This window comes from Triticum urartu, chromosome 7 (genome assembly GCF_003073215.2).
Source record: "Triticum urartu cultivar G1812 chromosome 7, Tu2.1, whole genome shotgun sequence".
NCBI classification, from domain to species: domain Eukaryota; kingdom Viridiplantae; phylum Streptophyta; class Magnoliopsida; order Poales; family Poaceae; genus Triticum; species Triticum urartu.
In genome coordinates this window covers 144,988,068-145,006,440 of record NC_053028.1, presented here as the reverse complement: position 1 = coordinate 145,006,440, position 18,373 = coordinate 144,988,068, and the positions used below count along the sequence as shown (strand labels likewise).

The window sequence follows — 18,373 nt, the reverse complement described above, 5'->3', positions numbered from 1 at the left end:
CACATGGCGATGTGACCTGTGAGTGTTAATCACATGGCGATGTGAACTAGATTATTGACTCTAGTGCAAGTGGGAGACTGTTGGAAATATGCCCTAGAGGTAATAATAAATTAGTTATTATTATATTTCCTTGTTCATGATAATCATTTATTATCCATGCTATAATTGTATTGATAGGAAACTCAGATACATGTGTGGATACATAGACAACACCATGTCCCTAGTAAGCCTCTAGTTGACTAGCTCGTTGATCAATAGATGGTTACGGTTTCCTGACCATGGACATTGGATGTCATTGATAACGGGATCACATCATTAGGAGAATGATGTGATGGACAAGACCCAATCCTAAGCCTAGCACAAAGATCGTGTAGTTCGTATGCTAAAGCTTTTCTAATGTCAAGTATCATTTCCTTAGACCATGAGATTGTGCAACTCCCGGATACCGTAGGAATGCTTTGGGTGTACCAAACGTCACAACGTAACTGGGTGACTATAAAGGTGCACTACAGGTATCTCCGAAAGTGTCTGTTAGGTTGGCACGAATCGAGACTGGGATTTGTCACTCCGTGTAAACGGAGAGGTATCTCTGGGCCCACTCGGTAGGACATCATCATAATGTGCACAATGTGATCAAGGAGTTGATCAGGATGATGTGTTACGGAACGAGTAAAGAGACTCGCCGGTAACGAGATTGAACAAGGTATCGGGATACCGACGATCGAATCTCGGGCAAGTGTCGTACCGATAGACAAAGGGAATTGTATACGGGATTGATTAAGTCCTTGACATCGTGGTTCATCCGATGAGATCATCGTGGAACATGTGGGAGACAACATGGGTATCCAGATCCCGCTGTTGGTTATTGACCGGAGAACGTCTCGGTCATGTCTGCATGTCTACCGAACCCGTAGGGTCTACACACTTAAGGTTCGATGACGCTAGGGTTATAAAGGAAGTTTGTATGTGGTTACCGAATGTTGTTCGGAGTCCCGGATGAGATCTCGGACGTCACGAGGAGTTCCGGAATGGTCCGGAGGTAAAGATTTATATATAGGAAGTCCCATTTCGGCCATCGGGACAAGTTTCGGGGTCATCGGTATTGTACCGGGACCACCGGAAGGGTCCCGGGGGGTCCACCGGGTGGGGCCACCTATCCCGGAGGGTCCCATGGGCTGAAGTGGGAAGGGATCCAGCCCAAAGTGGGCTGGGGCGCCACTTTCCCCTAGGGCCCATGCACCTAGTGTGGGGAAACCCTAAAGGAAGAGTCCTAGGAGGGGAAGGCACCTCCTAGGTGCCTTGGGGGGGAGGGAATCCTCCCTTGGCCGCCACCCCAAGACCCATCTAGGGCTGCCGCCCCTCTAGGGGTGGGAACCCTAGAGGAGGCGCACCCTCCTCCCTCTCCCCTATATATAGTGAGGCATAGGGGCTGCTCATAACACACGCGATTTGATCTCTCTCATTGGTGCTGCCCTCCCTCTCTATCTCCTCTCCCGTGGTGCTTGGCGAAGCCCTGCAGGATTGCCACGCTCCTCCATCACCACCACGCCGTTGTGCTGCTGCTGGATGGAGTCTTCCTCAACCTCTCCCTCTCTCCTTGCTGGATCAAGGCATGGGAGACATCGCCGGCCTGTACGTGTGTTGAACGCGGAGGTGCCGTCCGTTCGGCACTAGGATCTCCGATGATTTGGATCACGACGAGTACGACTCCATCAACCCTGTTCTCTTGAACGCTTCCGCTTAGCGATCTACAAGGGTATGTAGATGCACTCTCCTTCCCCTCGTTGCTGGTCTCTCCATAGATTGATCTTGGTGACACGTAGGAAAATTTTGAATTTATGCTACGTTCCCCAACAGGAATGTCTTCAGGCTGAGCATTGTCTTCATGTTGATCAGGTGCTGAGATGATAAGTTCTTCTTCAGGATGAGCTTCAGAAGGTATAATTTCTCCAGTTCCCATTAGCTTGATTGATTCACTGGATGGAACTTCATCTAGCACATTTGGCAGTTGCTCTCTTTGTGAACCGTTGGTCTCATCGAACCGCACATCCACTGTTTCAACCACTTTGTAATGAAAGAGATTGAAGACTCTGTAGGAGTGCGAATCCTTTCCATATCCAAGCATAAAACCCTCATGTACTTTTGGTGCAAACTTTGAGGTGTGATGTGGGTCCTTGATCCAGCACCTTGCGCCAAATACTCTGAAGTAACTGACGTTTGGCTTCTTGCCAGTAAGGAGCTCATAAGATGTGTTGTTCAGAAGCTTGTGAAGATAAACACGATTGATTGTATGGCATGCAGTATCAATGGCTTTAGGCCAGAATTTTCTTGGGGTCTTGTATTCATCTAGCATCGTTCTGGCCATCTCAATGAGTGTTCTGTTCTTGCGTTCGACGACGCCATTCTGCTGTGGCGTGTACGGGGCTGAGAATTCATGTGTGATGCCTAAGGTATCAAGATATGTATCAAGGCCAGTGTTCTTGAATTCAGTGCCATTGTCACTTCTGATGTGCTTTATCTTGGCGCCATAATTGTTCATAGCTCGATTTGCAAAGCGTCTGAAGACATCCTGCACTTCAGTCTTGTAAAGGATTATGTGCACCCAAGTATATCTAGAATAATCATCAACAATGACGAAGCCATAGAGACAAGCTGTAGTAGTAAGAGTTGAGTAATGAGTGGGACCGAAAAGATCCATGTGAAGCAGTTCGAAGGGTCGAGTAGTGGTCATGATTGTCTTCGAGGGATGTTTGGCCCTCGTCATCTTTCCTGCTTCACAGGCACCGCATAAGTGATCTTTCTTGAACTTGACGCCCTTGATGCCTATGGCATGCTTCTTCTTCGCAAGGGTGTGGAGGTTCCTCATGCCAGCATGACCAAGCCTCCGATGCCAGAGCCAATATTCTGAAGCTTTTGCTAGAAAACATACGGCAAGCTGTGGTCCTACTGAGAAATCTACCATGTACAAATCATCTTTTCGATACCCTTCAAATACTAGAGACTTGTCAGATTCCATTAGTACAAGGCAACGATATTTTCCAAATATTACGATCATGTTCAAATCGCAAAGCATTGAGACAGACATTAAGTTGAAGCCAAGGGATTCAACAAGCATGACTTTATCCATGTGTTGATCCCTTGAGATTGCAACTCTACCTAGACCCAATACCTTACTGTTACCAGTGTCAGCAAATGTGATGTGGCTCTTGTCGGATGGACGTAAGGTTGAGTCCATAAGAAGGCTTCTTTTGCCAGTCATGTGATTCGTACACCCACTATCAATAATCCATTCTGAAGACGCTGGTGTCGTACCCTACAGTGTAGTTAGGGGGATAGGCTTCACCAAGAGCATTGTGAAGCAAAAACATTTGACGAACCAATGGGTTATGAAAGCTTAGATCCAGATTAGGACTAATAGGGAGAGTAGCAAGCGATTCAGGAACGAAGTACATAGTAAGACCATTCGGGCATTTGATCTTGCGCCCTACAAGATGTTTAAGGTCCCCAGCAATAGCATCAGACGATTTAGGTTTTCTGCTGGAGACCTTTCCCTGCAAAAGAGAGTTAAGCTTTCTTAGCCACCCACATCTTCAAGGGTGGCTTAGAAGCAATAAGTCTAAGTGCAGCATCTGAGAATTTTGGCTTTGGAGCCCTAGCAAACAGTTTTGCAGGCGGACAATAGTACTCATAAGAATAAGCAGAATAGTTCTTGTTCTTATGAACATGGCGGTTTGATGAACCGCTCTCATATTCATACGCCTGAGTATGGTTTCCCTGCAAAACATTTGCGTTAGTGCGACTTAGGTGAGTACTCTGTCTGTATGAAGCCTTTGGACCGTATGAAGCCTTTGGTCTGAGGTTTGTCTTCTTCACGTGAGGTGTCATGATGACATTCACAGGAAGATTCTCCAGACACCTTTTCGGAACCCAGATCTTCTTCATAGGCGGTCCATTCCTGTAGTTAGTACCAATGTACCTGGCAAACACTTCACCATTCTGATTCTTAAACAGTATATAGTTTGCATTAAAGGATTCATCAATGATAATGGGGTTAGCACAAGTGAAGCCAGATAGATTGGATGGATCTGCTGAAGGTTCCTTTGCAGCAACCCACATGGTTTTGGGGTACTGCTCAGGTTTCTAGTAAGAGCCATCAGCATTCATTTTCCTTACGAACCCAACACCCTCTTTCCTCGGGTTTCGGTTCAGAATCTGCTTTTTGAGGACATCACATAGTGTCTGATGCCCTTTAAGACTTTTGTACATCCCTGTTTCAAGCAATGTCTTCAACCTGGCATTCTCATCAGCAATAGCAGTGGTATCCTCAGCAGAGGGGTTAGTTACCACATCAACAGTTGAAGATATTGCAACAGTAGTAGCAGTAGAACATTCAGCAACAGAAGTAGCATTATCACGCTCAATGCATTTAAGACATGGTGGTTCAAATCCTTCCTGAGCGGAACTGATCTGTTTGGTGCGAAGTGACTCGTTTTCCTTTTGAAGATCTTCATGAACCACTCTCAATTTCTCAAGATCTTGCTTCCTTTGAAGATAATCATAGGAAAGCTTTTCATGAGTTGTTGAGAGAGTTTCATGACGACTTTCAAGTTCCTGATACTTAACGTGAAGATTTTTATGTCTTCAATTAAGGATTCAGATCGAGTCATTTCAGCACCTAACAGATCATTGCTTCTGTCTAACAGTTTTTGAATATGTTCCATAGCTTTCTGTTGTTCAGTTGCAATTTTAGCAAGTGTTTTGTAGCTAGGTTTTGAATCACAATCAGAGTCATCGTCACTAGATGTTTGATAGTGAGTAGTGCGTGTGTTTACCTTGGCACCGCGTGCCATGAAGCAGTAGGTAGAAGCGGAGTAGTCCTTGTCATTTGCATTTGTGTCGGTGATGAAGTCATTGTCTTCAGTGTTGAAGATGGACTTGGCAACATATGCTGTAGCCAGACTTGCGACGCCTGAATCGAACTCCTCCTCAGACTCCACCTCCGCCTCCTTAGAAGCAGACTCCTCCTCTGAATCCATTTCCTTACCAACAAACGCACGTGCCTTGCCAGATGAGCTCTTCTTGTGTGATGAAGACTTTGAGGAAGACTTGGAAGAAGACTTTGAGTATTTCTTCTTCTTCTTGTCGTCAGATTCATATTCCTTGCTCTTCTTCTTCTTTTTGTTCTCATTGTCCCACTGTGGACACTCAGATATGAAGTGGCCAAGTTTCTTGCACTTGTGACATGTTTTCTTCTTGTAGTCATGAGCAGAAGCTTCATCATTCCTTGAGCTTGATCGGGAAGACTTTCTGAAGCCTTTCTTCTTGGTGAATTTTTGGAACTTCTTAACAAGCATAGCAAGTTCCCTTCCAATGTCTTCAGGATCATCAGAACTGCTGTCAGATTCTTCTTCAGATGAGGAGACAACTTTTGCCTTCAAGGCACGAGTTCGCCCATAGTTTGGACCGTAGATATCTCTTTTCTCAGAAAGCTAAAACTCATGTGTGTTGAGCCTCTCAAGTATGTCAGACGGATCGAGTGTCTTGAAATCAGGACGTTCTTGAATCATCAGGGCTAGGATGTCAAACAAACTATCAAGTGATCTCAGTAGTGTCTTGACGACTTCATGTTTGGTGATCTCAGTAGCGCCGAGGGCTTGAAGCTCATTTGTGATGTCAGTGAGTCGGTCAAATGTGTGCTGGACATTCTCATTGTCATTTCGCTTGAAGCGGTTGAAGAGGTTGCGAAGGACACTGATTCTCTGATCTCTCTGGGTTGAGATGCCTTCATTGACCTTGGAGAGCCAGTCCCAGACCAGCTTAGATGTCTTCAAAGCACTCACACGGCCATACTGTCCTTTGGTCAGATGACCACAGATGATATTCTTGGCAGTAGAGTCCAGTTGAACGAATTTCTTGACATCAGCAGCAGTGACACCTTCTCCAGCCTTGGGAACGCCGTTCTTGACGACATACCATAGGTCGACGTCAATGGCTTCAAGATGCATGCGCATCTTATTCTTCCAGTAGGGATATTCAGTTCCATCAAAGACGGGGCACGCAGCAGAGACTTTAATTATCCCTGCAGTCGACATAGCTAAAACTCCAGGTGGTTAAACCGAATCACATAGAACAAGGGAGCACCTCGCTCTAATACCAATTGAAAGTGCGTTATATCGACTAGAGGGGGGGTGAATAGGCGATTTTTATGAAAGTCTTCAAAACGTGGAAGTTATGAAGACAAACGATAGAAATAAACCTATTTTCCTACAGCGGAAGGTAGACTACACTAGGCAAGCCATAGTCAAGTATTCAATAGAGTGAAAGCACAATGACTAATAGCAGCAATGTAGTAAGGATCAGGTTGGAAGATATTGTGAAGTCAGACAGAACACGCAGTCACTCAGTGAAGACAAAAGATAGTGCAAACATACAATGACTTCACAAGGAGTAACAGTAAGTAAAGGGAAGGGAAGATGAAACCAGTGACTCGTTGAAGACAATGATTTGTTGGACCAGTTCCAGTTGCTGTGACAACTGTACGTCTGGTTGGGGCGGCTAGGTATTTAAACCTTAGGACACACAGTCCCGGACACCCAGTCCTGAACACGCAGCTCAGGACACCCAGTCCTCACCGTATTCCCCTTGAGCTAAGGTCACACAGACCTTGCCCAATCACTCTGGTAAGTCTTTCAAGGTAGACTCCCAAACCTTCACAGACTTCGTTCACCGGCAATCCACAATGTCTCTTGGATGCTCAGAACGCGATGCCTAACCGGCTGGAGGATGCACAGTCCTCAAGTGTAATAAGTCTTCAAATCACACAGACAAGAAGACTTAAGTGATGCCCAATTCTCTCTGGCTCTGGGTGGTTAGGGATTTATCCTCATAAGGAATTCTCTCTCAAAGGCTTCGAGGTGGGTTGCTCTCAAACGACAAAAGCCGTACTCTCAATCTGAGCAGCCAACCGTTTATGGTTGTAGGGGGTGGGCTATTTATAGCCACTTGGCAACCCGACCTGATTTTTCTGAAATGACCCTGGGTCACTAAGGAACTGACACGTGTTCCAACGGTCAGATTTCAAACTCACACGGCAACTTTACTTGGGCTGCAAGCAAAGCTGACTTGTCCGACTCTGGACAAGATTCGCTCTCATAGTCTTCACTCAAAGACATAGGTTTTTGGTTAGGCATCACTTCAGTCATTCTGACTGGTTCTCTTGGACCCCACTTAACAGTACGGTGGTTCCTATGACTCAACACAAAAGAAAAAGAACTATGAAAGATCTAAGTCTTCGAGCTCCATAGGCTTCATGTGGTGTCTTTTCTTGTCATAGTCTTCAATGTGAATATCTTCATATACCATCTTTGACTTCAATGTCTTCATACATTTTTAGGGGTCATCTCTGGTAGTAAAACCGAATCAATGAGGGACTTCTACCTCTGTTATCCTGCAATTCTCACAAACACATTAGTCCCTCAACTAGGTTTGTCGTCAATACTCCAAAACCAACTAGGGGTGGCACTAGATGCACTTACAATTCCGTACTCTGATTTGTTCATTTCTAATTCGACTGGACCTTAGCCAGTTGCTCTACAAAGAAACTATGAAGGATCATATGATCTCTGAAATTTCACTGAGTCACGAGTCAGTGGATATTGAGAGGAGTTGATTTCTTGTTCCGGTGCTTAAATCGTAAAGTCAAAGTGTTAGCTCATCCAAAATCCTGAGCTCCCGGGGTCTTATATGCTCCCACATATGACAAGGGAAGAAAGTGATTCTAATACTTCTAATGGCTCTTCAAGTGCATGTGGTCCCCTGGCTTCTTTGAATAAGGGAAATGCCTTGAAGTTGCAATGGGTAGCTCTACAAATGTATATGAGCCAATTCTTCAACTCAGAGTGTTAGGAGATCTTGTGGATTTTGATATTCTAGATTGATCTCGGGCAGCTTAGGAGCAAAGGTGTTGCCATTTGGAAGAGTATCTTCCTCATGGCATGGACTACTCTAATATTATGAAGGTACCATTGTATGGATTCATTTTATTTATGTGGCTCTATTATGAGTTGGTAAACTTGAGTGGGCAACGAGATTTTTATCTTCTCAAATGTGGGATGTCATTATTTAGGATTCTGACAATCAATTTTTGGTCCCTTTCTCCATTCCTGATAAATGTTCTTCCTCACATGGGCATGTAAAAATGCAAATTTATGTTCCTTGGATGATGACACTGATATGACCCTCGCTACACCACAGAGCAAGTTCACTTCATCTCAGGAATTTCGGCGTGAAGTTTGATACGTCTCCAACGTATCTATAATTTTCGATTGCTCCATGCTATATTATCTACTGTTTTAGACATTATTGGGCTTTATTTTCCACTTTTATATTATTTTTGGGACTAACCTATTAACCGAAGGCCCAGCCCAGAATTGCTGTTTTTGCCTGTTTTAGGGTTTCGAAGAAAAGGAATATCAAACGGAGTCCAAACGGAATGAAACCTTCGGAAACGTGATTTTCTCATCAGATAAGATTCAGGAGACTTGGACCCTCCGTCAAGGAAGCCACGAGGTGGTCACGAGGGTAGGGGAGCCCCCCTAGGGCGCGCCCCCTGCCTCGTGGGCCCCTCGAAGCTCCACCGACGTACTTCTTCCTCCTATATATATCCACGTACCCCCAAATGATTGGGGACGGAGCCAAAAACCTAATTCCACCGCCGCAACTTTCTGTATCCATGAGATCCCATCTTGGGGCCTGTTCCGGAGCTCCGCCGGAGGAGGCATCGATCACGGAGGGCTTCTACATCATCATCCAAGCCCCTCGGATGAAGTGTGAGTAGTTTACTTCAGACCTACGAGTCCATAGCTAGTAGCTAGATGGCTTCTTCTCCCTTTTTGGATCTCAATAGAATGTTCTCCCCCTCTCTTGTGGAGATCTATTCGATGTAATATTCTTTTTGCGATGTGTTTGTTGAGACCGATGAATTGTGGGTTTATGATCAAGTCTATCTATGAATAATATTTGAATCTTCTCTGAATTCTTTTATGTATGATTGGTTATCTTTGCAAGTCTCTTCGAATTATCAGTTTGGTTTGGCCTACTAGATTGGTTGTTCTTGCCATGGGAGAAGTGCTTAGCTTTGGGTTCAATCTTGCGGTGTCCTTTCCCAGTGACAGAAGGGGCAGCAAGGCACGTATTGTATTGTTGCCATCGAGGATAACAAGATGGGGTTTTTATCATATTGCATGAAATTATCCCTCTACATCATGTCATCTTGCTTAAGGCGTTACTCTGTTTTTAACTTAATACTCTAGATGCATGCTGGATAGCGGTCGATGAGTGGAGTAATAGTAGTAGATGCAGAATCGTTTCGGTCTACTTGTCTCAGACGTGATGCCTATATACATGATCATACCGAGATATTCTCATAACTATGCTCAATTCTGTCAATTGCTCAACAGTAATTTGTTCACCCACCGTAGAATACTTATGCTCTTGAGAGAAGCCAGTAGTGAAACCTATGGCCCCCGGGTCTCTTTCTCATCATATCAATCTCCATCACCTTATTATTGCTTTGCTTTTACTTTATTTACTTTGCATCTTTATACCAAAAATACCAAAAATATTATTTATCATCTCTATCGGATCTCACTTTCGTAAGTGACCGTGAAGGGATTGACAACCCCTAAGCGCGTTGGTTACATTGAGCTATTGTTTTTGTGTAGGTACGAGGGACTCGAGCGTAGCCTCCTACTGGATTGATACCTTGGTTCTCAAAAACTGAGGGAAATACTTACGCTACTTTGCTGCATCATCCCTTCCTCTTCGGGGAAATCCAACGCAGTGCTTAAGTTGAACAAATCCTCCACAACCAGTGTCATGGACATTAAAAAGGAAAAAGGAAGGAAAGGGTTCCTCTGGTAGATACTGAGGCAAGAAGGAGGAGTAGATTACAAGATCTAACTGAAGGATCTAAAAATGGAGTATATGTGTAGACAAAAATTGCATGGCTTGTAATGTTGATCCACCTTCTATTGCTGACAAAATTGTTAAGAATCTTAACACGCCCTTTCGCTAGATCCCTCGGAAGGATACCATTGAGGATATTCTCAAGACCATGGAAAAGAAGGAGACACACAAGAAGAAGGGAATCTTCCACATTGTATTTGTTTAGCCTTTGCTGGTCTATTCCTTCCTGTAAAAATGAATACAATGTGGAAAAATCCAAATGGAATATCAGAGGATTAAATGACAGGTCTAAATGTCTAGCCATGTCCAATAAAATGGAAGAGTCCGGTTGCTCAATTTTTCAAGAAATGAAAAGAGAATTTTTGGATATCCCCTATCAAAGAAAAAAATCCAAGAAGAATAAACTTGAATATATTCCTTCTATCGGAGCTTCTGGAGGTTTGTTGATTGCATGGAGCCATGGATTGAAAAGTACTTTCAAGGAGAATGAACTTTCTCTCTCTATTCAACTTACATCCATTCACATTGGAAAACATGGATACTTACAAACAGATATGGGCATGTCAAACTGAGGCAAGGACTGAATTTGTAAATTGGTTGCAACAATTTCAATGAAACTGATTGTATGATTCTTGGGGATTTCGAGCACATGTGATGTCAAAAAAAATAGAAGTGGGCCTGGGGGAGATTTGGTTAAATGAGAAGTTCAATTATGCCATTAGTGCCCTTGGATTAATTGAGATCCCTCTCAAAGAAAGAAGCTTTACTTGGAGCATTATGCAAGAAGCTCCATTCTTTGAAAAACTGGGCTGGTGTTTTTCTTAAGAATCATGGACACTAAACTACCCAAATACTGCTACAATACCCTTGTGGAAGCCTATATCAAATTATTTTCCAGGTGTTATTCAAGTAGGCAGTCACATCCCAAAATCTTAATTATTTAGATTGAATTTTTTTGTTAGAGCATGGGGATTTAAATAGAAAGTTAAAAACACTTGGGGTTATCGGGTCCAAGCCTCTAACAGTACTAAAGGGATTGGTGTTCAATTCAAAAGACTAGGAAAAAAGGATTGAAATTATGGTCAAAATCCCTATCCAACCTTTCCGCCTCTATTAAGAATCCTAATGCATTGATTTTCTGGTGGGATACCCTGGAAGAATATAGGGATATGAGTATTGAAGGAAGTAATGGAAAAATCATTTGAAAAAATCAATTAATTAATTTGATTTCATATCAGAAGACTTATTCAAAATTGTGAGCAATCATGAGATGGATTAATCTTGGAGATGAAAATACAAAAAATAACAGGCAAAAGCTACAAACAAATATAGAAATAATCACATTACTCAACTCCTAGATGAAAAAAATGAGCAAGTGCATAATGATCATCGTAGCAAAGTTGCCATTCTTTGGAGATCTTTCAATGATAGGCTTGGAACTTCCAAACCTACATCAAGTTTATTGGACAGTGTGCTACATAGACTAGAAGTGTTACAAGATCTAGAAGTTCCTTTAACCAAAAAAGAGACTGATGATGTAGTAAATATTTTGCCAACCGATAAGGCAACTGGACCTGATGGATTCAATGGTGTTTTCATTAAGGCATGTTGGAATTTAATTCTTGTAGATTTATATGCTCTTATTGAAGTTTTTTTATAATGGGAGAATGAACCTGCAGACCGCAATGCCTCCTTCATCACATTAATTCCAAAATAGAAAATCATCAATGCCCAAATGACTTTAGACCAATATCTCTCCTTAATTTCTCAATCAAGATCATCACCAAGCTACCCTCTAACAGCCTGCAAAAAAGTCATGCTAAAACTAGTGCATACTAACCAATATGGTTCTTCTCAAATGAATATATATTCAGGATTGTCTAGCATGGGCTTATGAATACCTTTACCAATGTCAACAATCTAGAAAAGAAATTGTGGTGCTCAAGCTAGATTTTGAAAAATCTTTTGACATGATGGATCATGATATCATTTTGTACATTCTTGATGCAAAAGGATTTGGACAAAGGTGGCTCTAATGGTTTCATATGGTATTCAATTCTCGTACTTCCTCGGTACTGCTAAATAGCATTCCGAAAAGCATTTTCATTATAAAATAAGATTCAAACAAGGATACCCTTTGTCTCTCCTCATTATTTTTTTCTTGCGGCAAGCCTACTCCAGACTATCCTAATGAAGCAATGGTGGGAAACTTGATTCAGTCCCCTCTAACAATGCATTCCTAAGCTGGTTTTCCTGTTACTCAATATGTTAAACTGTTAATGACATGATTTTAATGCTTCCTACTATGGAAATCAACTAATGCATAACCAAAAATGCTCCCAAACTGGGCTAAAGATAAATTATAGCAAATCAGTGATGGTTCCCATCAATGTCTCTCAAGCTCAAGTGCAAAGAATGATTGTTATTTTGGGATGCCAACATGGGTCCTTCACATTATCTTGGACTCCCTCTCCATACTTCCATGCCTAAGATTGAAGATTTCTCAACAATTTCACACAAAATTGGAAGTAGGTTGGTTTGGTGTTCTACGATGATTTCTTACGATGGTGGAGTGTAGTTTATTAAATCAGTTTTCTCTTCTTTACACATCACTAATTGCTTCATAGAAAGTATGAAAGCCCAAAATACTCCAAACTTTTGAAAAGTGAAGACTCACTTTGATGGAGATCACACTCAAAAATAATCCCGACTTCCACAAATGTTGCAGTATGTGAAGTGGGAAATGGAAGCTCCATTTTATTCTGGTATGATTCCTTGGCACAAAAACTGGTTACAATTCAATATCCCGGTCTCCAATCTTTTGCGATCACTAGTAAAATCTCATTTAAGACTATGATCAACACCAAAGATTTAGCGGAGCATTTCCATAGGCCCCTTTCTTCTCAAGCTTTTGAACGATTCCCAGAAATCCAAGATTATTACTTCAAGGGATTTATCTCATTTAAGACTATGATCAACACCAAAGATTTAGCGGAGCATTTCCATAGGCCCCTTTCTTCTCAAGCTTTTGAACGATTCCCAGAAATCCAAGATTATTACTTCAAGGGATTTATCTCATTTAAGACTATGATCAACACCAAAGATTTAGCGGAGCATTTCCATAGGCCCCTTTCTTCTCAAGCTTTTGAACGATTCCCAGAAATCCAAGATTATTACTTCAAGGGATTTATCTCATTTAAGACTATGATCAACACCAAAGATTTAGCGGAGCATTTCCATAGGCCCCTTTCTTCTCAAGCTTTTGAACGATTCCCAGAAATCCAAGATTATTACTTCAAGGGATTTATCTCATTTAAGACTATGATCAACACCAAAGATTTAGCGGAGCATTTCCATAGGCCCCTTTCTTCTCAAGCTTTTGAACGATTCCCAGAAATCCAAGATTATTACTTCAAGGGATGTATCTCATTTAAGACTATGATCAACACCAAAGATTTAGCGGAGCATTTCCATAGGCCCCTTTCTTCTCAAGCTTTTGAACGATTCCCAGAAATCCAAGATTATTACTTCAAGGGATTTATCTCATTTAAGACTATGATCAACACCAAAGATTTAGCGGAGCATTTCCATAGGCCCCTTTCTTCTCAAGCTTTTGAACAATTCCTAGAAATCCAAGATTTATTACTTCAAGGGATTTCTCAATATAATGATAAGTGCACTAGAAGGGATCAAGCTACTCATCTACTAAAGTATATAATTGGAAGCAAGTTGATCAAGAGGCCCATATCATATACTCCCTCCGTTCCAAATTACTCGTCGCAGAAATGGATGTATCTAGAACTAAAATACATCTAGATACATCCATACCTGCGACAAGTAATTCGGAACGGAGGGAGTAAGTGGCTATGAAAAAGTGCTTGTAGGTTTAGACACTAAATTTATTTTCTTCTGGCTTCTACTCCATGACAAACTAACACATGGAAGCTTCTTAAAGGGAGATCCATGCATTTGGAATTGTGTCTTCTGCAATGAAAATTCTGAAGAGAATGCGGTCTCATCTAATCTAGGGTTGTTCTTATGTTCAGAATTGATGGTCCTCTATAATTGGCACCAAGAAAAAAGGCAGTGGTATTTCATTATATGATGAGATTATTTTAACCTTGCAAAATCTTCCAAAAGAAGATGACAATACAAACAACCATCATAGAATGTTAGAATATCTGAAGCAAAGAAATGGGGAAAAAATCGGTTCAATGAATTGCTTCTTGGAAATTCTTCACGAAACAAGATCACGCTCGAGCTTAACAAGGCCACACACATAGACACAATGTTTCTCTCCAAGCCATCGCCTCCTAGGTACTTCCATGCCACCATCTCGGTCCCCTCCTCTCGAGGCGAAATCATGTTTTGGCCTTTTTCTAAAAGTTATTCAAGATTTAATCCTAGTTTAAAAAAAATCCGAGATCTGATCCTTTTGCTACCGTCAGAGACCATGATGATAGGGTATAACAGCCTACTACCAAGGTCCCTGGCAAAGGGTTGCATACCATATCGCCAAAAATCTCCTAAGTATTAAACACAGTGCGTGCTCGTGCCTACCGCCAAGCATCTTGGCGGTAGGGTTGTGCAGGCTACCGCCAGCCCGGTTGACGGTAGCGATATTTCCTACCGTCAAAGTCCCTGGCGATAGGCTGTTAGACCCTACCGTCATGGACTCTAGCAGTAGCAAAAGGGTCAGATCTTGAATTTTTTTCAAACTAGAATCAAATCTCGAATAAGTTTCAGAAAAGGATCAAAACACGAAAATTTGCCACAAGGTGAAGGTGGGCAATATCTCCGGCCACTCCCTATGTGTTGACCTCTTCATTCATTTTGTTCTGTGCCAAGATCAGATTTCTTCAACCCTTAGATTAGTGAAGAAGGATTGCATGCCTGCACACATCACTTCGCTCTTGCACCGGCGTCAGCATCATCGGCTAGTTGCACGTCCATTGCAGATGAACCCATAGGGTAAAGAGAAGATAAACAACTTACAAAGGGATGCAGGTAGCTAGAAAGCGCACAACATAAGTCAAGCACACAGCACATGAACGATACACAAACTTCAGAAAATTGGGCAATCGATCAGTTCCAACAACAGAAAACATTGTTCACTTATATTTCCAAAGCATCACGAAAACCATGTCCTTCGCGACCTTAACCAGACAATTAACCACAAGACACCCAAACTGAAAAGAACAAGGATAGATGCAATTTCTCCATCAAAAACTTCTGCGTCCCCTTGAATCCAACCAATCTCAAGCTATCTTCGCCCTTGAGAAGTCCATCTCCGGGTGCTGCAACGGGAAGCTCAATCAGACACAGCAAGTAGTGCTAAATCAACCAAGATGCATACAGGATGAGCATGCTGCCACTTACCTGAGACATGAACTTCTTGAGCATGTCCTGCTTCTGCATTTCATCACTTGTTGGCAGGCCCATCTGCTTCTGGCGCTGGTCAAACTGCAATGCAGAGACAAAAAAATTAGGGTGTGAAGAAATTGTAAGACGCCTAGTCAGTCCATCAATCAGGTTGTGCACATCGCTTACCATCATCTTCTCCACAGTTTGCCTAGTCTCAGGATCCAGATCAGAAAGCTTGCTAGTCTCTGGTTCCACCTTCTGGGTGTCAACTTCAGGGTCGCCTTTGATCACAGATTTCCACCATTCCATTTGATTGTGCTTTGTAAGCAGTATAGACAGTGCTTTCCCATCCTCTGAAGGTATTATCAGAAGGAAAAGATGTTTTTCTTAGCAAGGGATCTTAAGGTAGGGCACATAGCATAACACATAACATAAATGGTCTGTGGTTCATACCTATGCTCCAGAAGCAGTCATCAACTTTAACTGGTTTGTGAAGCTCACCCTGGTAAGAAAGGAACACTGCATCAGCAAAAGATTTTACATGCAAGGGCAAGATAAACTGTTGTGTAGTTGATACTACTCACATCAATGATAGGAGGCTGGCCCTTCAGCCCAACCTTCAGATGATCCTTCTTAATCTCACAGACAACAAACCTTGACTTTGTTCCTTCAGGAACAGGAACATTGACATTAACCTCTGGTAACTGCTGAGTCCAGGAATACTTCTCCATATCAAGACCATTGCCAGCATTTGGTTCTGTTCAGTGAGATGAGTCACCTTTAGTTAATCCCAAAGTGCATAACTGAAATATAATGGTTTTTCCCATAGGCAAATGAAGGAGATACCATAAATAAGACAGGGTCTAACAAATAAAGTGTGGCATTTTCACTATGATATATGGCACAGAACCGTGTTTGAGCAGACTCGGTTGTAGAACATATTAGGAGTTATAAACTGGTTTCTGACTGCAGTGAACCATGACTTCTGATGAAAAGAGATAATTAAACAAACTGGCTCTGTTCTGGGGCAGTTTTACAGATGACAAGGAAAATTTTATCATAAGCAGATACATCATACATGATAATAAGCATGGATTTTTAAGAAACTGAACAAGTGTAATTTCATCCTAACTGGGTAATTAACCATGCCGCTAGTCGCCTATTTTTTCAGGAGCAGAACAAGTTGTCCAACAAATAAATATCCCATATATACAAGTATGTAAATAAACAACATTGTTACTACATAGTATGGACGAATTAGACCAAGTTCCTACTATCATAGTATGTCCAACAAAGCATCAACATAAACTCATCCAGTATCTATGGCGCTAATAATGAATAATGGCTAGACCACTTGACCTATCTACAATCTATAATTGAGAGCTAGCATAGAAGCCACAATATCCTAAACCCTATGAACTAACAAATTCGACATTACCACACCAACAATCCAACATTAAGCATCAATATCAATTAAAGTCAAAGAGAAATGAAAACAGGGCGCTTACTGTTCGCCTTGCCCTCCTTCTTCTCCACCTCAGTGCTGGCATCCTTCTCCGCCGAGCTCCCTGCACCGCGCTCCTCCGTCACCACCGAGCTCTCCCGCTTCTCCTTCTCGGCCGCGGCCTTGACCACCCTCTCCTTCTCGGCCGCCGCGGCCTTCTCCAGCTCCGCCGCCTTCCTCTTGGCGTCCCTGGCCTTCCTCTCCTCCGCCTCCACCTGCGCCCTGCACGCGGAGGCCATCGCGGTGACCTTGCCAACCGCGGAGGGGTCGCGGAAGAGGTCGGAGCGGCGGTGCGCGACGTCGATGGCCGCGTGGAGGAACGGGAGCGCGCCGCCCTTGCGCTCGAGCACCGCCTCGAGGACCTCCAGGTCCACGTCGACCGCCGCCGGGGCCGGGGCCGCCTGCGGCTGCTGCGGCGGCGCCTCCTCCTCCTGGATGTCCGAGATGATGGCCATGGCCGCCGCCCCTGCTCTACTCTAGGGTTTCGGCTTCGGGTCGCGCTCGTGCGGGGATCTCAGATTGGAGAGGTAGGGGTTTCGGCGCAGACGGATGGGTTGACGAGGCTCCGGGTCTCGCTTAAATTGAGACCTCTGCGCCGCCCCGGCTTGCTCTGGAACATTCCGGAGGTGCCTGGTACTGTGGGTTCAGTTACTGCGGTGTCTACTCGAATTGTGTCTTTTGAGTTCCCAAAATATTCTTATTTGAAGCTTTTTAGGGTTTGAATTCACTTCCACTACTACGGTATGTATTCGAATGGTGTCTTTTGAGTTTCCAGCATATGAGCGAGTTTCTTTTTCAAAGCAAAAGAAAAATTGAGTTCGTTTTGTTCTCAGAAACAAAAAATGTCGTTTTGTTCTCGGAAACAAAAATGAGTTTGGAACTTTTTTTATGGAAAGGATTTGCCTCGATTCTCATTAGAAGAAACCATCAACACAGTTTACCAACGCATCGTGCCGTCTTCTATTGTTGTGTTGTACTGTAGTTTATGTATAAATTACGTATCACTCATCCTAGATATCATGATCTATTATGTCAAAGCTTTTACATAAAATGATGAATCAGTCTAAGAGGGTGGTAGATCAGTTTTTTGATCGAATGGCCACACAACCCCTATTTTCATTATGAAAATGGAGTTGTTTACAGCGCAACTAACCAACCATACGCCACTATTCTATAACCACATCATGATGCTTCAACCTAGCAAATTTAACCGTTACACCACTAATCTATATTACTATACTAGGATGCTCCGATCTAGGCAAAACTAACTAAAAAAGGAACTTGATGTATCAAGAACAGCAAACACTAGCAAATAGGACTTACATCCAACCACACTAGCTACAAGTATCAACAACCACTCAACAAACCATAAAAGTATCACAGTTTAAAGGCACGACATCGAAATTAGCAGAAAGGCTTCAAGGCCAGCCAGCATTTCAGTGGTTGGCTTCATAAAATCCTCCTCACATGTGGGGCCAAAACCATGCCCACCTCTGAAGACATCACGAGTCACCACGTCTAGACACCTGATGAAGCATG

The 18,373-nt window shown here is 42.8% G+C and overlaps 1 protein-coding gene across 1 annotated transcript; it reads right to left on the bottom strand.

Annotated features, from left to right (window-relative positions):
• Nucleotides 1-15,014: 15,014 nt before the first annotated feature.
• Nucleotides 15,015-17,410, bottom strand: LOC125521085 (protein BOBBER 1). Its single transcript, XM_048686138.1, has 6 exons — nucleotides 16,839-17,410; nucleotides 15,915-16,087; nucleotides 15,784-15,832; nucleotides 15,517-15,683; nucleotides 15,346-15,429; nucleotides 15,015-15,263 (listed from the first exon to the last, which is right to left on the bottom strand). The coding sequence occupies exons 1-6, from the start codon at nucleotides 17,287-17,289 to the stop codon at nucleotides 15,225-15,227; spliced, it is 963 nt and encodes a 320-aa protein (XP_048542095.1). The 5' UTR covers nucleotides 17,290-17,410; the 3' UTR covers nucleotides 15,015-15,224.
• Nucleotides 17,411-18,373: the final 963 nt, after the last annotated feature.